This window comes from Ahaetulla prasina, chromosome 1 (genome assembly GCF_028640845.1).
Source record: "Ahaetulla prasina isolate Xishuangbanna chromosome 1, ASM2864084v1, whole genome shotgun sequence".
NCBI classification, from domain to species: Eukaryota; Metazoa; Chordata; class Lepidosauria; order Squamata; family Colubridae; genus Ahaetulla; species Ahaetulla prasina.
Genome location: NC_080539.1, coordinates 61,871,292 through 61,898,998, shown reverse-complemented (window position 1 = coordinate 61,898,998; position 27,707 = coordinate 61,871,292). Strand labels below are relative to the sequence as shown.

The 27,707-nt window shown below is 36.9% G+C and overlaps 1 protein-coding gene across 5 annotated transcripts in view; it reads right to left on the bottom strand.

Moving 5' to 3' along the window:
* Positions 1 to 27,707, bottom strand: part of DISP1 (dispatched RND transporter family member 1) — a 71,044-nt gene that overhangs the window by 20,438 nt on the left and 22,899 nt on the right. For 4 of the 5 annotated variants that reach the window (XM_058165478.1, XM_058165481.1, XM_058165482.1 and 1 more), the window contains exon 2: positions 17,643 to 18,173. In XM_058165478.1, coding sequence (XP_058021461.1) covers positions 17,643 to 18,154 — 512 coding nt within the window. In that variant the 5' untranslated portion in view covers positions 18,155 to 18,173. Of the gene's footprint in view, positions 1 to 17,642; positions 18,174 to 24,851; positions 25,099 to 27,707 lie in introns of those variants that run through there. The other variant, XM_058165479.1, reaches the window with a different exon arrangement.

Below are 27,707 nucleotides of genomic sequence, written 5' to 3'. Positions count from 1 at the left end.
TTTAGTTTAGTTTAGTTTTATTAGATTTTTATACCGCCCTTCTCCCGAAGGACTCAGGGCGGTGTACAGCCGAAATAAAATACAGAGTATATACAATTAAAAGAAATTAAAAGAAACTATTAATAAATGGCCGATAATTTTAAAGAAAAGCTGCAAGCCCTTTAACAATATCAAATAAATGGAAACATCAAAGATAGTAAATTAAGTCATTGCTTCAGAAAGAACACAACCTTTTAAGAGATGACTGGCTATTAACATCACTTTTGATTACTAGCCTGGCTGGATGCTAACTTACCTTATATCCTTTTGCTTGCCTGCAATCATAAACTTTTACTGTTTTATTTCGGTGCTTCAAAATACTTCCTCTTTCACTGCAGTGGGTGTGAAGGTTCTTTTTCTTTGAAGTGAAAATGATTCAATCAGATCTATGCTGGATTTTTACTCTAAGGATTTTGTATTTTACTATTTTTTGTAAAAGAACTCTGTTGCTCCATTTTATAATTTTTTTTCTCCATCTACTCTGTTGTGGAAGTTTTTAATCTCAGCTTCTTTGTGCCTCCATTGTTATTGAGTATCCATTTTCCAGGCTCCAGACTCCAGACTCCAGACTCCAGACTCCAGACTCCAGGCATAGGTTGACTCTTCTCTTGTACCTCTATAGACTGAGTTTAAACTGAAGAGACCCCCTCTATCGAAGCTCCAGTTTCGACTCAGTCTTGAGCTCAGTCAGACTTGTGGAAGAAAAGCTCTTAAGGTTTTTCTTCTAAAACTTGATCATGAGGGCAAAGCAACAATAAATTAAGGACTTGTAATGTTATATATCCTTCATAATGCCTCCCCTCAAAGACAGATGGGACTCAGAAGTTTTAACGTTACAGCCTTCTTGGTGGAAACTTTTGGGGGGGGGAAGTTTGCTAACTTAAAAGTTTTAAATGAAAAACTGGATAAATGTTTGATGAATTTGTAATAATCGTAAATCATCCTAAAGAACACTTCAAGACACAGGCAACAGTAGCTAAATCAGTTATGCAATTGGATGGACTGAAAGTTAATTTGCTGTTAACAGATTTATTAATAGAGGGCTTTGAAGTTTAGCTTTCTGGTTAGAATTCCCTGTCAACTGGATTTTTTTTCCCTTAGTAGATAGATGGTAGGTCAAATTGGTTGATTGATAATAGATTTCTTCAATTGTGCTATTTTAATGTTATATAACAATTTTGCAAATATAGATGTAGAAATTTAGTTTAGTTTAGTTTAGTTTTATTAGATTTTATACCGCCTTCACCAAAGACTCAGGGCAGCTTACATTGTGTAAGGCAATAGTCTCATTCTATTTGTATATTTATATACAAAGTCAACTTATTGCCCCCCCAACAATCTGGGTCCTCATTTTACCTACCTTATAAAGGATGGAAGGCTGAGTCAACCTTGGGCCTGGTGGGACTAGAACCTGCAGTAATTGCAGGCAGCTGTGTTTAATAACAGGCTTCTTACAGCCTGAGCCACACAGCGTATTGTATTTTTTAATTTTTTTAAAATTTATATCCCGCCCTTCTCCGAAGACTCAGGGCAGCTTACATTGTGTAAGGCAATAGTCTCATTCTATTTGTATATTTATATACAAAGTCAACTTATTGCCCCCAACAATCTGGGTCCTCATTTTACCTACCTTATAAAGGATGGAAGGCTGAGTCAACCTTGGGCCTGGTGGGACTAGAACCTGCAGTAATTGCAGGCAGCTGTGTTTAATAACAGGCTTCTTACAGCCTGAGCCACACCGCGTATTGTATTTTTTAATTTTTTTAAAATTTATATCCGCCCTTCTCCGAAGACTCAGGGCAGCTTACATTGTGTAAGGCAATAGTCTCATTCTATTTGTATATTTATATACAAAGTCAACTTATTGCCCCCAACAATCTGGGTCCTCATTTTACCTACCTTATAAAGGATGGAAGGCTGAGTCAACCTTGGGCCTGGTGGGACTAGAACCTGCAGTAATTGCAGGCAGCTGTGTTTAATAACAGGCTTCTTACAGCCTGAGCCACACAGCGTATTGTATTTTTTAATTTTTTTAAAATTTATATCCGCCCTTCTCCGAAGACTCAGGGCAGCTTACATTGTGTAAGGCAATAGTCTCATTCTATTTGTATATTTATATCCAAAGTCAACTTATTGCCCCCAACAATCTGGGTCCTCATTTTACCTACCTTATAAAGGATGGAAGGCTGAGTCAACCTTGGGCCTGGTGGGACTAGAACCTGCAGTAATTGCAGGCAGCTGTGTTTAATAACAGGCTTCTTACAGCCTGAGCCACACAGCGTATTGTATTTTTTAATTTTTTTAAAATTTATATCCGCCCTTCTCCGAAGACTCAGGGCAGCTTACATTGTGTAAGGCAATAGTCTCATTCTATTTGTATATTTATATACAAAGTCAACTTATTGCCCCCAACAATCTGGGTCCTCATTTTACCTACCTTATAAAGGATGGAAGGCTGAGTCAACGTTGAGCCTGGTGGGACTAGAACTTGCAGTAATTGCAGGCAGCTGTGTTTAATAACAGGTTTCTACAGCCTGAGCCACACAGCGTATTGTATTTTTTAATTTTTTTAAAATTTATATCCGCCCTTCTCCGAAGACTCAGGGCGGCTTACATTGTGTAAGGCAATAGTCTCATTCTATTTGTATATTTATATACAAAGTCAACTTATTGCCCCCAACAATCTGGGTCCTCATTTTACCTACCTTATAAAGGATGGAAGGCTGAGTCAACGTTGAGCCTGGTGGGACTAGAACCTGCAGTAATTGCAGGCAGCTGTGTTTAATAACAGGCTTCTTACAGCCTGAGCCACACAGCGTATTGTAATTTTTAATTTTTTTTAAAATTTATATCCCGCCCTTCTCCGAAGACTCAGGGCAGCTTACATTGTGTAAGGCAATAGTCTCATTCTATTTGTATATTTATATACAAAGTCAACTTATTGCCCCCCCAACAATCTGGGTCCTCATTTTACCTACCTTATAAAGGATGGAAGGCTGAGTCAACCTTGGGCCTGGTGGGACTAGAACCTGCAGTAATTGCAGGCAGCTGTGTTTAATAACAGGCTTCTTACAGCCTGAGCCACACCGTATTGTATTTTTTCTTTTTCCTTGATCCTATATTTAAACCTTGTATACCAAAAAAGAAAAAGATCATCTAAATATTTATTTATTTCTAGTTTAGGAATATTATAATTAGTTCATTGTACTAATTGGAACAAAGTGGGAAACTATTATTTGTTGCAGTATTGATTTACCTCCTTTTGTAGTGTTAAGAGATCAAACATTTTCCTTCTAATTTCATACTGCATCCAAAATATAAAATACTGCAAACACTTCATATCATTTGTTAAAACAATAATGCTTGAAAACTATAATTTAAAATTGGTTTGCTTCAACTAAGAATAATTGAAAATAATCAATATGGACATGGCCAATTTTCCTATTTTTGCATATCATGTTTAACATGATGTGCGGTGGCTCAATGGCTAAGATGCTGAGCTTGTCGATCAATCTGGGTCCTCATTTTACCTACCTTATAAAGGATGGAAGGCTGAGTCAACCTTGGGCCTGGTGGGACTAGAACCTGCAGTAATTGCAGGCAGCTGTGTTTAATAACAGGCTTCTTACAGCCTGAGCCACACCGCGTATTGTATTTTTTCTTTTTCCTTGATCCTATATTTAAACCTTGTATACCAAAAAAGAAAAAGATCATCTAAATATTTATTTATTTCTAGTTTAGGAATATTATAATTAGTTCATTGTACTAATTGGAACAAAGTGGGAAACTATTATTTGTTGCAGTATTGATTTACCTCCTTTTGTAGTGTTAAGAGATCAAACATTTTCCTTCTAATTTCATACTGCATCCAAAATATAAAATACTGCAAACACTTCATATCATTTGTTAAAACAATAATGCTTGAAAACTATAATTTAAAATTGGTTTGCTTCAACTAAGAATAATTGAAAATAATCAACATGGACATGGCCAATTTTCCTATTTTTGCATATCATGTTTAACATGATGTGCGGTGGCTCAATGGCTAAGATGCTGAGCTTGTCGATCAAAAGGTTGGCAGTTCAGTGGTTTGAATCCCTAGTGCCATGTAACAGGTTGAGCTCCTGTGACTTGTCCTAGCTTCTGCCAACTTAATAGTTTGAAAGCACGTAAAAAATGCAAGGAGAAAAATAGGGACCACCTTTAGTGGGAAGGTAACAGCATTACGTGCGTCTTTGGCATTTAGTCTTGCTAGCCACATGACCACAGAGACATCTTCGGACAGTGCTGGCTCTTCGGCTTTGAAACGGAGATGAACACTGCCCCCTAGAGTCGGGAACGACTAGCACATATGTGTGACCTTTACCTTTCTACACAAATATCTTTTCTCCTCCACAGTTTCAACTTCCTTTACATTCAACTTAACACCTTGAGTGTACTGGGAAGTGACGATTACCTTGAACTAATATTTGAAGTAATTTATTACAACTTATTACACTGCACTTCCTTATTATATTGAAGTTACTTATTACATTTATAGCAAAGTACAGTGGACTCATGGACTCATTTCAGTTAGGATTTGTTTCTATCCATTTCTTGGATTTGTTTTGCATTAGTCCCATACCATTTCCTGGTCTGCATTTTTGGATGACATAAGGACAAACTATGAAGAATTGCTGTTCCTTCATGTGGAGAGGAGAGCATTTCCCTTGAAAAGGTCTAGAGATCAAAACAGTACTTCATCTCTGTTAATTGAAAGGGGAAGCTCTATTTTGTTATGCATTCTAAAGCAGTGCTACCCAAACCTTTTCATTACCCAAAACTGTTTATCAGACATTCTTTTCACCCAATGTAGATAAAACCCTTCAAGTGAATTTAAATGTCCCTGTTGTCAGTAGGTAATGCCTACCTGTGTTGTTACCCAAAGAAAAACTACTATTACTACTATTTTGGGTAATTTACCCTGGTTTGGGAAACATAACTTTTGTTGTTGTTGTTGTTGTTGAAATTAAGATTTTTTAATTCTAAACCACAGCATAATAAAATTGTCATAATCAGCTGCAATGAACTAGGTGCTAGGTGCAATGAACAGTGTTATGACTCATTTTGATGCAGGGTTTTTTTTTAAAGCATACATTTAGACATGAAACAGTCTGATAGCTTATATGTTACATTTCAAATATGAAGGATTCTATCATTCTTTTACTTAAAAGGACTAAAGCAGAATATAGAACAAAGATGGCCTGGAATCATAAGCCTATTTTAGACCACAGCCAAAGGGTGACATGCACCCAGGAAGTTCAAACATATAAACACACCCCAATTAAACATACGTACACCCAAACTTTATATCTTAACAGGTCACATCAAATAAAAACATCCTTTTCCCCCCAAAACCATTCCTTAGAAAGATTATTTTTGTTGTATGTTAAAGTTTGCATTAAAGTTGTTTTCAGAGTAAAAACAAACTCCAGCATTCATATTCTCTGAATTCTGCCATTTATATTGTGAACTTGGTCATTCTCTCTCTCTCCCTCAAGCCAATTTACAAATTACTATAGAATGAAACCAATGTTCGCTGCTAGTTTTGCCTTTGAAACACTACTTCAATTTATTAACAGAATTTTCTTTCTTCTTAATGAATTCATGTTTGTCTTATCAGATCCCATACATACAATGGAGAAAGATGAAGCGCAAATTGCCAAGCTAATCTATATTCTAGAGGGAGAAGGCTACCAGCATAATTATTTGTATAAGGAAAGATTTAGGCCTTATTAACCTGGATATTGGTGTACTTTCTTAATGGGAGATCAGGTTTTGTATTTTAATACTGGCCTTCAAATGCCAGCATTTCTGCCACACAGGAGATGTTCTTACACAAATCACCTTGAAAGCTGTTTGGGGATGGAAAGTTATATGCAGTGAGGCACTATGAGAAAGCTCCAAAAAGACTCCAAAGAAAGCCATGTGAGAATAAGAGGGAAACTGACTAGAACCCTTATCCCCATACATTTTGTGGCCTACTGATCCCCATTCAACTGTGCTGCCAAACTTCTGCTCTGTAATTATAGAAATTAATATTACAATGGAAATCATATAAAATATAGTGCCATCCCTAAAGCGGGGTAACTTTATCGGAATGTTTGGGCAATAATATGGAAGTCGTTGGCTATTGCCTTCTGGGATGCTTTATGGATTTTGCAGTTTAATTTATGGTTCTCAGATTTTTTGATGGTCTTCCAAATACTAAGTACTAACCCAAGTACTAGGGTGGTCTAATATTTAGTTCCTTGGAGATCATCCAAGTTTGACAAGGTATTGCCTCACTTAAAAAACACAGACTACTGTTTGCTCTAAGAAAAGCAAGCTTCCTTCCTCCCTTAAAAAAAAATAAAAAAGAACCAACGAAGTCAACCTAGGCACAAGGCATGACTCTGCCCACTTTTTTCATCACTCCAGCCACTAGTGAGCAAGTCACCTTTGCCCACCGAAAATAGCAATTAAAACCTGCTCTAGGATAAAAGAGGAGGTTATAGCAAGTGCCAGTGATACAGTGATATATTAATAATTAATTATTAAAAATTATCAATGAAGATATAAACTGTTATGATCCAGGTGGTCACTGTTAGTCAGGCCTCCAGAGAGTTCTCTATTAGTCTTGGGAACGGTTAAACAAATGGCCCTCCACCAACCACTAAGGCTCCACCCTCAGTCCCCCCCAAAATAGCCCATAGATTACCTGGGAAGTCCACAAGGCAAAAATCCAGGCATAAGACAAAGGCAGTTTCAAAGACAAAATCTTCAAGGCTAGGGCAAGACAAGAATAGTCCTCAAAGCAAGGCAAAGCAGTCTTCAAAGCAAAGCAAAAGCAGTCCTCAAAGCCAGGGGAATGTAATCCAAAACAAACACTTGTTCCTGTAAAAACCCCTCCTCATGGCGGGGCACCCTCCTCCCGAATAGTCAGTTTGCCCTGTGCTGACTCTGCCTCCTCTCCATTCTCGGCACTTGAGGGTCAAGCGGGGGAGGCATTTGCTCATCTTTGGAGCTCCGCTGCTCCTCTGCTCCGCTGCCCTTTCCATCTCCTCCCCACTTCCTCGGTCAGCCTGCACCCTCTCTTCATCCCTGCCTACTTTTCCGAGGCACGGAGATCTAGGACTGCTTCATCCTTGTCCCCAGATTGTTCCTCATGGGCCATAGGAACTGCATCATCCCCCTCCGTCGGCCCAGGCTCCCACTCCTCCTCTGCCTCAGACCCTGGCTATGATGGGGCCACAACATAGTCTGGATATTATTTTCAATCTCCTTCCATAGAAGTATATAAAAAAACAAAGGCCCCATCTAATTATTGCATCATAACTGTCCTCATAAAAAAAAATCCAAAACGTATTCAAGAAGGTCCTTCCATTAGCACAAACTTTTCACCATATTTTGATTGTGCAAATGTCAGATCCAAAGTTTTGGTCCATATAATTCATTCTGCAATGAAAGTGCGTATACAGTCTTATTCATTACTATTTAATTTGATACATATAGCTTTCAATGATTATGCTAAGCCAGGTATCACACCAACAGAACAACAGAATAAAACATCTTGTGCATTCCCCACTTAGCACCTCTTCTCATACCCTTTCAAAAACCATTTTTCTCACATGCTTCTGTTGTCCTACATCAGCCACTGCCTAAATGAAACACGGTATGTTAAATTAAGTTAACTGCAAATTCAGAGCTGTTTAGATTATCAAAAATGTACTCCAACTCTATTGGAATCTGTATCTTGCTGGTATTGCTTCCATTCTTATCCAATGTTTTATTAGTACTTCTCCATATGGTATTTGCTTAAAGCCTGCATTCCTTATGCAACTGCCTATAGACTGATGATTAAACAATTTGTTTTCATTCCTATTACTGGACTTACCCTTAGAGGTGCTATTCCAGTGGTGAAATCTGATCCAGTTTACTATGAGTTTGCTGGCTGCACATGCACGCCAAAAGGAGGCATGGGGCAAGTAGAACAGCACCCGGGGATGGTGATCAGCTGTGGTGCATGATTTTTTTTACTTTTAAAAGCATTTTTTAAAAGAAATGGCAAGTGGGCAACAGGGTGGGCATAGGCGGAGGGGCAGGGACTTTTGCTACTGGTTCTCTGAACCACCTGCCGCCATCGCTACTAGATCAGCCGATCCGGTCCGAAGCGTTTCACCCCTGTGCTATTCTTAAATTTCTCTATACACAACTGCAAGGTATAAAATTGTTCTCCTCTCGCAGCCTTGAAATATTAGGACCATAAACCTCTGGCATAAGGGAGTAATAATAAATGGATGAAACCTTGCTGAGATTGAAAGCATTCATTGAGTGTTTAGCTTTTGTACCAAATGGAGTTTATTAGAAATCTTGCAGAAGATAGAGCTAATCCTGATTTCACAATCTACTGCAATCTTATTCTTCCAGGCGATTTTAAAGGCACGCCACAAATCAGATGAAAAACTGCTAGTTTGATTTTTCCCCCTCTGCTTATGCATGTGGTATGCACCAAACTGGTCATTGCCCAACTCCATGTGACTTTGAGTGGTTCACAAATAATATAAAAACCAATACAAATCAAAAACAAGATATATCTACGAGCTGACAACACTAAGACAACTGACAATTATTGCATCATACCTTGAAATGTTTACTAATACAAAAGCGGCCATTTGGAATCAATCAACCAAGCCTAAGCAAAATTATAAGACATAAGGCTCTTATACTGGCAATAAATGTTATGTTTTTGCCCCAAACTGCCATAAGGGAGTGCTTGAAATTGGTTTTAGACGGTGATAGTTAAATGTTCCCAATGCAGAAGATCTCTTTCATAAGTACAGGATTTATCAACTCACCATCCACATCCTTGAAGCATAGATTGCATACTGAACTTGGTAAATATTCAAGGTGGTTACTCTGAAAAATCAAGTGGCTATCCTATACATATAAATATGAAAATATTTGCAGATCCCTCGCATCCTGGACATAAACTGTTTCAACTCCTACCCTCAAAACGACGCTATAGAGCACTGCACACCAGAACAACTAGACACAAGAACAGTTTTTTCCCGAAGGCCATCACTCTGCTAAACAAATAATTCCCTCAACACTGTCAGACTATTTACTGAATCTGCACTACTATTAATCGTTTCATAGTTCCCACCACCAATCTCTTTCCACTTATGACTGTATGACTATAACTTGTTGCTGGCAATCCTTATGATTTATATTGATATATTGACCATCAATTGTGTTGTAAATGTTGTACCTTGATGAACGTATCTTTTCTTTTATGTACACTGAGAGCATATGCACCAAGACAAATTCCTTGTGTGTCCAATCACACTTGGCCAATAAAATTCTATTCTATTCTATTCTATTCTATTCTATTCTATTCTATTCTATTCTATTCTATTCTATTCTATTCTATTCTAAACGAGGAGTCATGGGCAAGGAAAGCTGTGGTAGCCCAGGAGAAACATGTAGAAGTGAAGAGCTACAAAGTGAAGAAGAATATACACAACATGAAATGTTTGTGAAGTTTTTACCTGCATGGAATTGCACTGAAGGAGACTCAAGAGCAGAAAGAGAACAATGATGAAATCTCAAGGAGACTCAAATGCAAGTTATGCATGGAATAGAAGAATCCTGTGCATCCCATAGTCATTCTCAGACATTTCCCCCTTGGAATCACTCATCAGTTTAAGTTAAAGAGACACAATATGTAAGGGAAGTCCAAGCAGCTTTTCAATATTATGCATGAGGGTCTAATCAGGCTCATATTATGCTAAGCATTGTAATTTTTGCGAAATACATTACTGCTATTGGTTAGCAGTAGCTAAGTTATATTTTCACAACCTGGTTCTTTATTAAACCCTGCTACCCATCAACAAGTAAGAAAGCAACATCATTTCATGAACTTTGGACCAAAATGGTGACCCATTTTAATCATTCTGATGTTGAAACGCTCTCACACGTGGCTGTTTTTTGGTGTGGAACCTCAGCCAGCATAGGTACTATAGTGGGAGTGGAGAAGCCTTATTTATCAGTCATAAATTTATATTTGCAAGATTAAATTATTGTGTCCAGTGAGGGATGACAGAAATAGCTGGAGCTAGGGGAAGGGGGGGAACAGAGTTGAGAAAAAGCATCTCATTGCCTTTTTTGTCCAACTGTTTTCATCCAAATCTAATTGTTCTAAGCTTTTTGTTGTTATTGAACAAGTTTTTACATACATTGTTTCCTTTGCCCTCTTTCCAGGTTATTTATGGGATGATATCGTTTGGTGGATAGGCTAAACAAAATGTTCTCAAATATTAAGAGGCAATAAAAATCTTAGTATCATCATGAATCACAATTTGAGAACAGTCCAACTTCTCTATTGTACTTATAAATATTTCATATGCAACATCTTTTGTGTTTCTTCTCCACATCTCTCCAAGGATTTAGAACATATTCAAGAGGATTTTGGAACGATTCAGCAAAACCACATAGTAGATATTATCAAACTCCTCCAAACCTCCATAGGCACATTAAAAATTTAGTGCCATTTATTCTACATATAGATGAACAAAATGATAACTTTGATAGCTAAAGGTGAACTGAATGTTTTATGGCATAATCTAAAACGATGATTTTTTAAAATGAAGAGAACTGTTGGTGAAAATATGCTAAACATTATCAATCTGCAGCATAATATCTAAGATTACAAACAGTCACATACCTAAGATGAATCAAGCACTATCTTAGCTACCCACATCTGACCTCAGGTCTAAATTTCTAGTTTAGCACAAGCAAGGGGAACAGTGGTGCATTGCTGATCAATCAGTCCAAGGTTGTCCACCTAATAACCCTCTAGATAGGGTTATTAAATAAACTATGGAATTTCAAAAGTTTGCTTTGTTGATGACTAAATCAGGACCCCTGGCTTCTTATCAAGAACACATTGTGGCTTCCAACTCTAACTTGTCAAGGCAAGAACTAAAAGGAATCCCAGTTATTCAAACAGGTCTGCTCTGTGACTTTGTTCTCCTTTGGCATATAAAGATTTAAGACATGACATTTAAAATGAGTCTCAAGCTCTGGGCTACATATGGTCCATTTAAGAAGAAATTCAATGCACCACAAATAATAAGTATGCAAAATGTAACTGACATCCACTGTCCATTAGAATTTTACTTAAAAACCAGCTTACAGTGGTAATTATAAGTGTGTTATTCTTTTGGTCTAAGTCAATAAATCACAGTAAATACTATTCTTCCTTGTTCAAATATAATTAAAAATTCCATATTAGTCATTTGGAAAGTAAGGTTTGTGTAATATTGCTCATAAAATTATATGCTTTCCTCTCTTCTTTTCCTGTTTTTGTTGTTGTTTCTCTCTAAACATGACCTATACCGACAATAAAGATTATTGTCAAGCATAAAAACTGCACTTCATCAGAAGGCAGTACTGAAAAGCAAGTTTTTTATAAACCCAGTAATAGGTTTGACTCACTGCTGACACACCTAGTTATTAAAATATCTTTAGCTTGTTTAGACATCTTCTTTTCTTCCAGAGAAGAGGAAAATTCTCTTTACTTCTATCCAACGTCTTTATCAGAAATAAATTAAATGAATAGATTGAGTTTACATCCAAAGAAAATGGCAGTTTTCCTTTTCTTGGGGAAAATAATTTAAGCAGAATAAAAAAATTGAAAGGACTAAGCTGAAATAAATGAAATACAGAATTATTAGAAAGATTTGATTTTTACCTTTTCTTTATGCAAAAGAAATAAAAAATATTGAAGGAGTTTAATCCAATAAGCCATCAGCTAAAAATACACGTTTTATTTACATTTTTCTGCTATCCTATCAAGAGTTCAAACACTGATTTACAGTTGCCCTATTTATAAGCCATTCACTCCTTTGTATAGGAGCATCAGGTAAGATACTGAGCGCATACCTTTCATTGATAGAAACACAGAATCACAGGACTGTGAAGCTGGAAGCAAGCATGCAGATCTATCACAGTCCTCCCCAATAAGCAGGAAAACCAATTAAACCATCTTCAATGGATGACTGTCCAGCTTCTTCTTAAAAATCTACAGTGCTAGAGAAGGTTGGTAGAATGTTCCAACCTTCTTTATCTATAGCAAGCAACTTTATCCTTTCCGTTGCTTGCTATAGTAGGAAAGATGAAACAATTTCAGGCTAGAGGTAGTTTTCAAGAATCTTCTCACGCTCAGGGAGAATGGTACTAATTTAATCTTCCCCAGGGCTCTGAATTTCTATGTACATTAAAGCAAAGGCAGCATTAAGTAAAACTGTTTCACAGAGTATAGGAAAGAGGTCCAATATGCCAGACAGATGTTTCTGTAGGGAACACCACAATGTCTTATACTACAATGTTGTCAAAAACTGTGGTTATCTGACTTGGAACATAATTCTACCTGGTCTATAATATCTAAGTATATAGCATATATTCCAAATGGAATTTGCTTAAGAAAATGTGCTATAACTCATAATGCAAAGAGGTGCACACAAAGAGTGCTTTTGATTTAAGTCCAACAGTATTTTTTGTCCAACAGTTAAACACTACTGATTACATAGTTATTTTAATGAAGCCATGACAAGCCTCCCTCACATCCCAGTGGAAAAATTCATAAACACAAGTCAATTCTGAATCGAACCAGGAGTTGTTTACTAACCAATAAATTAGCAAAATGTCTGCAATGCCACAGCAAAAACTTTAGGCTAGAAGTTGTCCACATTTCAAAAATTGCATTCCCTAATTTTTGTTGCTGTTGTTATTCCGTTCCCTTTTTTCCCCTAACTTCTCTTCTCTGCTTTTTTGGAATTTTATATTTTTAAAAAATTTAAAACATTTTCAAATTAAAAAAGAAAAGGGAGAGAAAAAGCTTTGCCAGGGGCTCTATGTATAGTAAGAACAAGCCTTTCCTTCCCTACATCTTACTGATTGTGAAGTTGATTTTAGAAGGAAAGCAAGAGAGATGAAAGTAAAAAAAAAAAAAAAAGAACAACCCAAAATGGCCTGACCTATCATTTGTAGCCTTGAGGAAATTCACTTACCTACCACACTAGCCTTGAGGGGAGATAGCCTTTGAAAGAAAAAGTATTGCTTAAATCGCAGATATTAATCAGATAGATTCAGCAATCTTCTACAGCCTAATCTCTTCCAGATATACTGGAACTGCAACTGTAGTCTCAGTATCTCTAGTGGGTACTAAGTTGAGGGACATGGATCTACAGTTTATTTTCAGATCAACATTATTCCTTCAATTCTTGATTTCAAACAATCTCAGTTGACTGGATGTTTAATTGAAAAACAAATAAATTACTTGCTTTCATGTCATAATCCTATAAACAGAATAAAGCAAACAAAAGCAAGTAACAGTGCTAGTAAATGTTGCATGTGGTCATTTTGGCTGATTAGGAAAACATATAAACTAATATAGTAACAACTTTATTAAGATTAAATGGTCCAGATTTATAAGGAATCTTGCAAGTTTAATTGTTTGATATATATCTGCGAACAAGTATTCCAGTTCAATCTTTCATAAATTTGAGAAAAAGCATGGAACACTTGTATACACATTCCCAAAAGTAGGGACTTGCCAGAGAGGACATTCTTTTATTTATTGTCTTAATATTTTCTTGAGAGAGAGTTTTGAAAAAAGAACACATTAATTTTTGTCACCAAAAACACCAAATTTGGTCTTAAATTATGAAGCTCATTTGCTTATTCAGGGTACCAGTATTTTGCTGTGACTTACAAAGTGTGAGTCACAGAACATGGGAAATAACTTTCAAACAATTCATTGCCACCATCTGAAAATGCCTAATTATAAAAGTCAAGATAGATCAATGCACCAGAATGTGGAGTAGAGGCCATATTTTTAATACTACATTTATTTATTTATGTGATTTATATACCTGCCCATTTCACTCCAGTGGCTGAGGATTTACAAGCTTAAAACAAACAAACCCACCAAACAACCCATTGGCACAAATGATCAATAGTTAACTCACTCACAATCAATAATAGCACAACTCATCTACCCTTGACCCAAATGTCTGGGAAAATAGTCACACTTTCAATGCTTTGTGAAAGATTAACATGGTTGGGGCCAATAGGATCTCTGGGTGTACCAGAATTTTTAGGGTCTAAATAAAAAGATTAGAATGTTTAATCTTTAGCTTTGGAGAAAGACATGCAAGAAGAGATATGATTGAGATGTATGAAATAATGCACAGCGTGGAGAAAATGAATAGGGATATGTTTTCCTCCATCTCCCAAAATAATAGGACTGAAGACAATCCTTGGAACTGATTTCAAAAAGACAAAAGGAAAAACCTCTTTGCACAGCACACTTGTGGAATTCATTGTCAGGTGTGGTGAAGGCCATTAACTTGGATCTCTTTAAAAGGACAACTACATGGAGGCCTGGACTACTGTTTTTCAAGATTCAGTATTATCTCTGGGTTGGTGGCAGCATGTCTTCAAATGCCAACTAGAAGGGAAAAATGGTGGGGGGGGGCGGGGGGAGAGAGGCGAATGCCAGCTATGTTTTCTTTCAGAATACTGCTGCCATCTTCCATGGCTGCTTTCTATACTTTGGAAAAGACTTATTTAAAAATGTGCACTCGTTTCCATTCCAAAGCACTTTCTGCTGTCAAATCTGAGCTACTCATAGCATTTGGTAACCACTGAGCACACTCAGTTCTCATAAAACAGTTTTGGGCATGGTAGTTATCAAGCTTTATAAACATGGGTTTCTATATCTATGCATTTCTCTCATAGTACCTTCTGTGAGGCAATTTGACAGTAGAATGTGTGGATAGATGACCAACAATAATCACTGTAGCTTGCAAGCTGGCCAATAAATGACAATCTTTGCTGCTCCTTCACTGCCCTCCTCCCTCCCTCTGGCTTGGGCCCTCCTCCCTTTATCACTTTTCTTTTTTCCCCTCCCCAATAAATTATGACATTTTCCTCCCAACCCCTATGAAATCTGCAGTTGTCTACATTTGTGTAGTGATTTGCAATAAAAATCTTTGTGCAATGGTAAAAAAAAAGATTGGTTCTAACTATGCAGCTAAATGCCACTGGATACAATAGTTGTACAGCTAATCTTTCCAAAAGTCAAGATGTGGCGAAATTTGCTGGGAGAAGCACCTCCAAATGGTTACAACTTAGTGATGTTACATAAGGCCTTTGAATGAAGGAGTCCCAAATTAAATGCATTGTAAGCACTAGGACACTGAGTGCCGAAAAGGGCATGTGCACACTTGTCTGAGTTGAAACCCAGAAGAGGAGCTGTCCAGGGCGCAGGTGCACACCCAAAAATGAACTTCTGGTTTCCGGTGCACGTAGGTGTGCCGGCCAGCTATTCTTTCGGGTTTCTGGTGCGCATGCATGCACGATGATCAGCTGGCCGACATACATGATCACGCAGGAAAACAGAAGACCAGCTTTTCCAGTTTCCGGCACTGCCACACGCATGAAGACCAGCTGATCGTCGCGCATGCACACCAGAAACCCAGAAGAGGAACAGGTGATGCCATGCATGCGAGGCGACATGGCTCTGAGTGCCACTTTGGGCACGCGTGTGATAGGTTCACCATTACAGCACTAGTACCTGAAAGCTCCAAGAATGAAGGATTCTAAACCTGGGTTCAGGCTCCAGAAAGCATGTTGACAAAACATTGCCATGGAGAAGAAACCATTCCCATAGCCTGCAAAAACCCACCCGAGATTTCTGATATTGTAAAAATGCTAATAATTTGGATTTCCAAGGAAAAGTAAGTTTTTCTTCATTAGGGGAAATGAGGAGAGAGGGACATAAATGCTGTAAATGTGACTTCCTGTTCTGAAAATTACTGTGGATGGGGCATTCTTACAGATTTAGCTGTTAGCCTGATACTTCAATCTTGTTTTCATTAGCAATATGATTACATAGCCAAAATCTTAAACCACAAATATTAATTAGTAATTTTCCAAAACACATCAAGGAAAAAAATCAATATAAATTTCTGTATAGTTTCATACTGAGAAATCGCAACACAACCTGTGACTTTTCTAGGTTAGCTGTACGGGTTACATTTACTTTTTAAAAAGAAATTTGCTGTCTCTTAGATATTATCCCAAACTTTTTTGCCCACTGCCCACTGCTCATACTGGTTGGGCTGATGGGAGTTAGATCCCACATGCACTATAGATTCTGTGTTTCTGCTTTAGCATCCTTTGAAGGATGCTTTAAAATGAAAAGCAATAAAGTTCAGCTTTTGAAAAAGGCAAAAAAAATAGTTCCCAAGATTTATTTTACTCACAATTCCAAGGTATTAACTAAATGTATCTGACTATATTCCTGCAAAATGTGAAACTGATTTGAAATGTATATATTTTTATTTCAAATTCAACATAATTTCCATAATTCAAACCTAAACACTGCAAACTTTTGAAACAAAAGGCAAAATGTTGCTTTGCTTTTTAAGAACCAATTTATAACACCAAGTATCAACATTTCATTCTTTTAATGTGAAGTCATTTTATATTTTACAGGCTTTGCAGTATCCTGTTATGTTGATCTCCTTACATGCCAAAGCTCAGTTTTTAGTTGGGAAGAGATCCTTCACCTTTCTTGTTTTTTTTTCTTGTTCAGTTTTTCATGTAAATTTAACAATATGGACACACACAGTTATAAAAGATGGATTCATTTATACATTAAATATAATTAACAGGTCACACTAGAATGGAAAACACCTGCATTTAATATTACTCTGTCAAAATCCATATGCTGTAAGACTTCCCACAAGGGCTGTTTTACACACTGTTTTTAACAGCTTAACACATGATGAAATGGACATTGTAAAATATTATGTACAAACTGTAGAAAATGATCCCATATAAAATATTCTGAATGGTGTAGTAAATGTCCTTCTAATAAGGAACTGTTTAAAAGTATAGTTCAATGGAATTTTCACAGTGTATTTTATTTAAAAAATTTACATACTGTTTATCATGCAGTATATCCTCAGTGTACCCTGCCCCTGAAAAATCTGACAAAAAAGTATTCCTAAAATAGCGTCTGTGTTTGGGGGTGCGTGTGTGCATGTGTGCAAGACAAGAGGGGAGAGCACGATAGCCTTATGTATCAATCTCATTTTGGAATACACACACAGATACACAAAGGTATTTTTTCCACAACTACCAGTATTTTGATACATAACTCTCTATTGTGCTCCTCACTCATTTATTTCTCCTAAGCCCGTGATGGTGAACGTATGGCACGCATGCCAGAGGTGAGACGCAGAGCCCTTTCTGTGGGCACCTACCGTCACCAGCTGCTCTTCAGGTTTCTGGTGCACCAGTCCTAAACGTGGGTCATTTGTCAAGCATCCAATGGTAAATCACGTGACAATGGGGATGCTGCAATGGTCGTAAGTTTGAAAAATGGTCATAAGTCACATTTTTCAGTGCTGCTGTCACTTTGAATGGTCACTAAATGAACTGTTACAAGTTGAAAATGACCTGTATATAGGATTGCGTTAGACACTAGAGGAAATGAAATCTCTACTTACTGCATGTTGGCTATATGCTGTTGCACAGGCTGGTGCTGAAAATGTTCAGGCCACTGATGATGCAGGCAGAAGGAGGGCAAGGACTGAAGGCAACAAGCAGTCTGATACAAAGGCGTATGCTTCTGGCAAGCAGTTGCCGAATATTCAGTGTGTAGGTCTGGAGAACCAGAAGGTAATGGAGGTGGTGCTGCATTACCAGGCACTGAAAGACATTCTTGCTGATTGATTTGGTTACTTAGTGCCCGATGATATGGGCAAGGATGGCAACACTGCAGCAACACCTGTGGTGTCCTTTGATCGTCCGCTGCTAGGAAGGGTGCTTTGAGTGTGCCATTCATGTGAAAGCACCCATTTGCAGTCACTTTTCTTCTTACAGTTTCTTTTGATGATGGGAGATTGTAGACTAGGATAGTGCCATCCTTGGTTGCAAGAAGATCTGGATTTGCTGCTCCAAATGGAATGCTGCCATTGCTCAGAACTACGAACTCATTGCTTCCGCTGCTTGCAGCCATATTTTAAAATTCTGGTGGCCTGTAAAGTTTTGGGAAGGAAAAAAAAACACCTGAATTTAAAAAAGGCAGAGCGTTAACATAACAACCCGCTTGCTGAAGTATTGAGGAATAAAAGAAAGGGGGATAATGAGGTGCGGTGGATTTTGTTGCTAGGAATAGCTGGGTCTTAGCTCCAGAATTTAGAGCTGGGATGGATCTGGTCATTTTGTTCATCTACACTGTGGAGCTGGAGAGAGGATTGCTGTTTGGCAGAGCAAAGCTGGAATCAAAATGGAGCAGGGTCTGGAGGAGAAACTCTGCTACCTTAACATGGACTTTTCAGCACTAGCTTTTTGCTGGTGAACAGTTTGATAACTACTGGTATTGAGGCATAAAGATACTGAATTGACTAATCATGAATACTGAGCACAAGATGTTTTGTACAATGGGAAACTGCCCTAGAAACATCAATGCAGCTTTACAAAGCTGGTGTAGTTTGGAGTCCTCAGGGCCTAAAGTTAAGGGGGGAAAATCCGGGGTGAAATCCAGCAGGTTCTGGAGAACCGGTAGCGGAAATTTTGAGCAGTTCAAAGAACTGGCAAAATTTGTTGACCCCAGAGTGGGGAGGGAATGGAGATTTTGCAGTATCCTTCCCCTGCCACACCCACCAAGCCACACCCACAGAAACGGTAGCAAAAAAAAAAATGGATTTCACCACTGGGGAAAATGGGTGTTAAACAATACTAATGATTTACCTTATATCTAGTTTAATACCAAACAGCAATTAGTCACAACATCAAAAGTAGGAACATTTTACTTCAGAATCCAGTTCCATTCATTCTCCAGTTGCCTTCTCACCCCACCACAATATCAACACAGAATATTTTACTGAACAAGCAGGCCCAAAAATACAACTAAGCATATTGTGAAAGTGGTGATTTTATGAACAAAATATTTCTTTAAAAGACTTTACCACGTTTCTAATGGACAGAGCAAGCTTCAGAACAGCTAATAAAAGAGATATTAAGTGGGGCTACATTTCATAAATAAGGTTCCCTCTTAAGAAATGTAATACACTCACAGACTTTTTTATCAATTAAACTTAAGGGAATATTGATACTCATATTGATAAAACCACAGAATTATAGAGTTGAGAGGAGCCATTTAGGCCATCAAATCCAACCCTTTCTTAAAGCACAAATCCAAATTAAAGCTGCCCAGAGGGAGGGCTGTGTACTTTCAGCAGGGCTGTGGACAAGGAAGAAAAGCCCACCAGTTCTCTGCTAAGTGTTTCCATTGGCTGATTGTTTTCTAAACAAGGCATCCACATTAAATCATCTGATATAGGAAGAACATATTTACACAAGACAGTCACTACAAGCATTCATTCATTTTGGTACCAAGTTTCCAAAAGAGCTTAATCAAAGAAAAGACAGCTAATGTCTGTTTCTGAATTGTATTTATTGCTGTTTTGATATGTTGATAGCAATCTGGGGAGGTTGCTTGTAATACAATAACATTAACTTAATAAGTATATAAATGAATTATGAACCACTACAAAGTTGATAACACAAATCACATCCAGCAACCTCATTTCAGTATAAAATTTTGGACTACTTTATGTTCATTCTTGGGTAGAGTGTTGAAGACATAGATTATCTGGTTCCTACTGAGTAATTGGATAAATGATATCCTGGCCTTTTCCCCAACTTTTCCTGAATCAATATTGCTAGGGATATTTGTTTAAAGGAAGGTTAATAAACTGGTCCAGCTAATGACTTCTAAAAGTATATCAATAGTACACTCGGATTTTACTCAAAACCTAACAATATAGTGGTAATCTCCCTCTCTCTTTTCTTCTCTCTCCCTTTCTCTCCAATTTCCATAAAATACTGGTATTTTATTTTTGCAATACTGAAAACTCCTGTTTTAAGCATAATACCCTGTAAGTTTAAGAAAACCTGTAATCATGTCTACATTTAAACAGTGTTACATTTTGCATTCACTCAAGTAAAGATGACTTTTAGATATGGGTAAACATCTCCCAGTGACTTTTTGTCTGGTCTAAGGTTTTTATTTATTAAGAAAAAATAAAAGTGAAAAGGAAACAAGATTAAAACAACACGATTTGAAAAAATAAAATTGTATTTTAAAAAAACAAGCAGCACAACTTTTACATTTAAAAGTACCTAGATAGTGTGAGTGGTGTGTGTGTGTGTGTGTGTGTGTGTGTGTGTGTGTGTGAGAGAGAGAGAGAGAGAGAGAGAGAGAGAGAGAGAGAGAGAGAAAGAGGAGAGGAGAGAGAGAGAAACATAGAGAGAGAAAACGGTTATAAATTCAAATAAGCTGTATTAGTTAAAATTATTTGAACCTATAGTTGTTAAATAAAGATAGGCCATTAAAAAGAGAAGATAATGCTTCTCATGCTTTTTTCACTTCACAAAAAAGACTGCCAGAAAATTAAACTGAGCAAAATGCAACAACCTGTTTCATTTCATTAGTGTCACTCAACAGGATTCTGCTAGGAAAGAAATCCTGCTTTTCAGTCACAACAATTCAAATCCAATCCAACAAAGAGAAAGGCGAGTTGCAAAAGTTAGTTTTCCTCTGCCATAAAATTGTGGATTGAAAGAAAGAAATTAAAACAGACATAACAGGTGGTGCCTGATCTTTTTATCAGTAATATTTATTTACCTCTCATTATTTGACCACTATTCCTTGGGCAGTTAACAGAGTTCTAAAAATGCATATTGTCATTGATCTTAGCTTCTGGCACTTAACTAGGCATTTTTGGAATTCCCTAACCTCTTTGCTATTCATAATATGTGGGAGTTTTTCTGACTTTCCTGGCACTAGCTTATTTTGTTTATAAGCCTCTAGCTATTTCTTGAAACCTCTGTCTTATTAAACTATGCCCTTTTTGCACAAAGGAAGCACTGGGTCAACTAAGACTGCTCCTCTAAGTTTGAGTCTACCTCAAGATGCATCAAGAAAATTTGTATATTAGCAATTTAGAAAGTTTGCTCTAATTAGTGGTGTATTAAAGTTCACCTTGTTGAAAATCAAACTATGTTTAACCCTCTTCCTTGTCACTGTTCCTGAAGTTGTGCAGAACTGAAACCTACAAAAGTCTCTACTCATGGAGATCTATAGTTGCACTGAAAAAGGTGTGGACTTGATTTAGCTGTTAAGAACATACACATTTAATCAGCTTCTTCATTTGGAACTGAATGTGCCTCCAGCAAGCTTTAGAATCCAATCTGAAACCACTGAATTGCTTTAATGCAAAATTGCTTTCTCTTGAATAGAACACCTGGACATCTCTTTCCAAAGGGACAGATATGTACCTTTATGCCAGCAAGGAAGGAATGAAGTTTAAGAAATTCACAGCTGTTTGACTACATTTTAATTCATCTTTAAGTGAAAATTCAACGTTATCAATGAGTTGGATCTAAACTCAATTATGTTTTAGCCCCACTGAAATCAAGTAGGACACATTAGTCAATATTTTGACAATGCTTAAGTCAATTTCATCATCAGAGTCAAATGATATATCTATGCAGGTGCTGAATTAGTGTTTGCAGTCAGTAATGGGCTGGATGAAGGCCAATAATATGAAATTAAAACAACAAGGAAACATTTAACATTTTATAGGGTACCATTTAGTATGGCATCAGCTTTAGTATTGTGCATTGATTGCCATCTTTAGGATGACATAAATTTTAAATTCAGATTGATAAAGCCTCTTTATTTCTCCATGCATAGTATCCATTTGGGCCAGACCTTAGAGTTTATTCGGAAGAAAAAAATGCAGACTTAGTTGCTCTAATTTAACTTATGTAGTTTAAGACATTTGGGCGAATTCATCAGTTATGACTGTTCCTTGAAGGATTGGGAAGCACATGCTACCCAATTATTTCTGACCCCATCTGATGCACTTTCCTTTAAAATTCAATATGACTTAAAACTTGAAAGAGTTTAGAATTGCTTCTCCATATACCAGCTGCCTTGTGACTTTATTTATAAGGTGCTCTATTGTACAATTTTGGGCACACCAGTGTTTTTTTCTGCTGCAAAATCCAAATTGCAGTACCCACCCTATAGAAGTGTGACTTAGGCCACTGTTTCTCAACCTCATCAACTTTAGGTTGTGTGGACTTCAACTCCCACAATTCCTCAGTCAATATAGTGGGAGTTGAAGTCCACAGCTTAAAGTTGCTGAGCACCAAAAGTAGTGTGGGGCTATTCAATGCTACTTGATTTCCACAGATATTTGACTGCTTTTGGTTTGTTTGTTTTTAATCACAACAATGTGGTATTCACATTTTTATTAATATGGATGTGTATATATATCCAGGGCATATAAACATAATACTGGTAAATGTATTAAATTTGACCCTGGGCAGTTTGCAAATTGTTTTAAAATATTTATAAGGAAACAAAAAGAGTAAAGGTGTTCCCCCCTCCCACAAATGATAAACCTGGATAGGAACAAAGAAAAACAACCAATGCAATCGAAAGGAAGCTTCAATCACTCATGCCAAAGGCCTGGGCAAAGAGCCACGTCTTCTGGGCCATTCAAACACAAAAGAATAGGGATTGTTCAAATCTCTTGGGGAACCTTAAGTCAAGTACTATTACAGAAAAGGTGCACTTCCAGGTCCCAACAGTTGGTTTAATCAAAGGTATTGTGGATGGCAGCACTGTGCTGAGCTTGGAGGCACAGGTGGACCTGGTTAATATCTGGATCAGAGACCAATACCAGTGCTGGGGCAAGTTAATGCCCACAAAGGCTGGAGTGGCAAAATCCTTCTGTATTCTTCCCCAAAATTGCATTGCTGAATCCATGTAAGTAGCTGGAATTGAGCTCAATTTAAGGGCAATTTTCTCCTTTGAAAATGGCTTTACAGCATCAGTTTTGAGTGTCAGTTATATTAATTTTACACCCCTCGTATGTCTGAATCAATTATTGCTCTTTTGCACTTGGTTTACTGGACACAGATTTTGAGTCACAGTTATTGACTCACTCATTTAATGGAACTTTATAAATCTAACAGCAAAAATTGATTTGCTAGTATTATTCGGCATAGACCAATCCCAAATATTTTAAATGAACATTTTCTCCTCTTGTCAGCAATCCATCGGTCTTCAATAATTTTACATACTTCTCTTGACCTTGAACAAAGAGCTTCATATCATGCAGTGAATGGATCAGGAATCACATTTTTTCTCTAACATTAAGATTTCAGAGATCAGCGCACCAAGATTGTAAAAAAAATAAAGTGCAGAGAATGGTTTTCATACTTCATCCATCCATCAAGATGCCACTGTATCTCAACAAAGCTGGCAAGAAGGAATGGCCAAAAGAAAATGCCATACATCTTACAACACCCCCCACCTTCCAAGATTTTCTGCATAGAGTCATCACAACATACAGGCTTTTACACTTGAATTCCAGTTTTTGCTGTTACAATAGGTAACCTTGTTTCCTTTTTGTACAACAATGGTTATTCTGACCTTAATGAAAAGCAGTACAAAACTGTTACACAGACACTTAATTTCTCTCTTTCCTAACAGTATCATACCTACAAGATTAACACAAAACTTTTTTTGTCTAATTTAAGAATTAAATTAACAATTAAGGGAAGAAAATAACTAAAAATACTGCAAGCTTGAAATATAGGCTAGTTTAATTAAAGAAACTGCAAATGCAAACATATTTGGCATTTACTATAAATCATATTCATACACTTAAACTAACCTGCTTTGCAATTATTTCAATTACTTTCAAGCTAAACTTTCTAAAGGAAAAAAAGTACACTTTTACCAGAAGCTTAGCATGAAATATACAGTTTGCCCAAACTGCAAAAGAAAGTACTTGTGTTGAAAAAGATACTGAGGCTTGTAAAAAATTATGTAACCAGAGAATGTCAATGTTTAAACTAACACAGCACTCAAAGTTTCTATAAAGAAAACACACCATACATAAATAAATTCATACAGGCTCTTCCACATGTGTGAAAAATTATAATGCAAGAATTGCATAGACTAGCTTGAAGACAGCCATTCAATAACGAAAAGTTCTAACAATCACCGCATAGCTGATACACATGAAAGTGACTTCCGACACACAATAACTTAACAGGTACTTGACTTATAATTCATGCATACACTTATTACAAATAATTATAATGCACAGTTTTGAGATGTATTTTATTTGGAATACCTTAGGATATCTGCCTCCAATAGCAAATTTTGAAATGAAAAACTAACGGCATACTTCCAAAATGACTAGGCAGCATATTTCTTCAGATTCAGAGAAAGTTGGCCTAACTTGTGGTATCTGAAGAGAAGTTTTACATTTTACATTTACATTTTACATTTAATTATCAAGCCTCTGTCACCTCAGTATATTTACAAGCAGAATCTGCTTTCTTAAATATGTTCCAAATTAAGAAATAAGTCCCATTTTGCAATAATTGTATAAATAGCTTGTTTCCTATTGGTCAGAACAAAAAGACAATCCTTAAATTGGGATTTAGCTTTTCCTATCATGCCAAACTTAATCAAGTTTTACAGCCCATGTAGGCATATAAAGTCTTCATCTACAATTGCAGTTTCAGGCAACAATTCTATATATAACTCATCCATGCCAAAACAAAATGAAAAAACAAAACAAAACCCCACAATATCCAACCGTAAACTTACAATAACTCACCTAATTCTGAAATCCTGGCTCTCAAATGAACAGAAATGAAAGATTACGATCTTCCTTTCTGGAAAGCCTGGAAACAAATCTTTCATGCTCAGCAAACACCTCCTTGATGAATTTTAAAACTTTGCCTTGAAGTGAAGCTCCATTCACAGCTTCAGTTGAGCAAATGCAATTGGTTAACAGCTCCAATCAGCAGAAACAACAGGAAAAAGGCAAGTTGAGGCTGCCCTGCAATACTGCGGAGACAGAGCTGGAATGACACACAGATGCAAATTGCCTTGAATCGAGCTTTCTGGGGGCAGGAATTTCCACTGCTTCCTCCTTCCTATAGGAGACTTGCTTTCCTATTTAACTCCAAGGGGCAAAGACTCAATGGTAACAGCTGGGGGTGAAGATTTGATCTCCATGAGACTTTGGGAAGGCCGGTTTTGATTGTAACATGGCTTTGCTCGATTTATAAGGGGAAAGTGTCAGGTTTTGCTATTCCTTATAGCTGTATTTTTTGAAGGGAATAATAAACCAGTGTTTTTCAAACTTGACAACTGTAAAATATGTGCACGTCAACTTTCAAAATTCTGACCAGGGAATTCTTTCGGCTTTATTAAAATTTCACAGACATTTTAATTAGTACTTTGAACCAGTTAAAGGCAGAGTGTGGGGAATCTGGTACCTTCCTGATGTTTTGAGACAACTTTCTCCAGTACCAACTAGCTGAGGAAGCTGATGGGGATTATGGGATCTGTAATCCAAAACTATTATGAGATCTTGGAAATGCTTCTTGGATGAAAAGCAAAATGCCTTACAGAAAAATCAAAGTCCATTTGCTTTTAAAATAAAAGCACCTTTGGGACACATTGGGAGACATATGGTCAGCTTCAAATTTATACAACGCTGAAATAAGTCTGATTTATACAGCTGAGTCAGACCAAGACCTTTCATTAATTCCAACAATCTGGATAGAAGTAGAAAATGAAGGCAGTAAATATTATCTGCTCTAATTGTAATTCCAATTCAACTCTTTCCTCCCTCCCTCATCACCTCAGTAACTTTTGTCAAGTGGTATACTGCCTCTGAACATGGAAGAGTCTATTTCAGTTTAGCATCTTGTATACTGCAATTCTGAGACTTGCAGGTCAATCGGATCTCCATATAAGGCTGCAGCCCATGACTGAGACATCTCTCTATAGTGAGGCTTATGCTCAAAGCTTTTCACGCTGACTCTTTAGGCAAAAAGCCTTTCATCACTTTATTGATACCAGTAATAAAACAGTCCTTCTGTTCTGACATACAGCCTGAAACTGCACACATGTACCAAAAATGAAACGGAGAGAAAGAAAAAAAATGAAAAAATGAAGGAAATAAACTCTCAAAACTACAGTCTTCTTCCAATCAAGATAATCAAGACAGAAAGACAGAAAACGGTTCAGGACTGCAGGCTTGAGATAGATATGGAAGGTCCAAGAACCCTAAAAAAAACCCAAGCAATCTCTGTGTTTTTCTATTTCTGACCTAGAGCTTGATGAGAAATGATCCAATTAGTGGCTTATCTAGTACTAGATTTCCTTGAGCTGTGGGAAGCATTGAGAGGCAATTTGCAAACACCACCCATCCTAGCCAATTATGTGCAGTGCTGAAATGATGACTGACATACCCAATGAGAGTATTCAATTCAACACAGGTGTATCCAATATATTCCAGCTCATGAAAAGAAATATATCTGTGGTACATCTAACAACTATCCACGCACAATGTTAAAACCCATAGTATGCAAAAGTTACATTATTTCTTCTTTAACATGAACATTCCTTCAAAGGAATTTCCCAATTCTCATCGTTAACTTCCATTTCATATATAAAGTAGAAAGTCCAACTGGATGGTAGTATTTAATAGCTTTGTGAGACCTCAGCTAGTGATAGCAGCAGATCACCTTTAATACGTTGTGAACTAATTAAGATGGTCCATTTCCAGAAATGTGAAGGATTCAAGAAATGCTCTGGAAAGTCTATTGAAATTTCAGTTTGAGTTTGTTACCTTGAAATGGAAAATGTTATTGACAGAAAGATCTATATTCTCATCAATAAAATGCTTCCTGCTAGACCTATGACTAGAATAATAATAATACAAATACCTAAGAATTTATAGTACATTATATGGATAATGCATTACATAACAATCATGTGATTTGATATGGGATTACACATCTAAGCGGATAGAAAATGTAGTTTTCTTTCCTGTACATCATGAAGACTGATTAAACCACAAATGTGCTATCAAAAGCCAAGGCCTCTGCAAGAAATGTAAAAACTACAATGCCTGACTTTAATACAACAATAATAGAAAAGTGTGCCTTGATCCAAACTTACCAAATTGGATACATCAGTCCATACAAAGCTAAATTTCTATGAAAAATGTTGAAACATGCCGATCTGAAACTTCAAGCATGTTGCATGATCATACTCTCTAATAAAAAATATTAGAGTGAAACTGTATTCAGATTATTGAAGTCATGCTTTCATATATATTCCAGTTTCACATCTGTTTGGCTTTCCACTACATATTACAATTAATAAGAACCCTACCTGAATACTGTAAGCATATGGAAAATACCAGCCTTAGCCAGTTTTATAAGTAGCCAAGGAAGGAGATGATTAATGCTTTGTTCATAACGGCCACATGTGGAACACAGTAAATTGTCTGAAATTGGTATATTAAAAATTCTATCATGTTGAGATCATAAAATGATTCCACTGCTGGTCAGCCACTTAAAGAAGCCACTACTTACTTATTTACAACCAGTACTCTCCAGAAGAGACTATTCTATATCCTTCAAAGCAGAAATCGCAACTACCATTCTTTTTC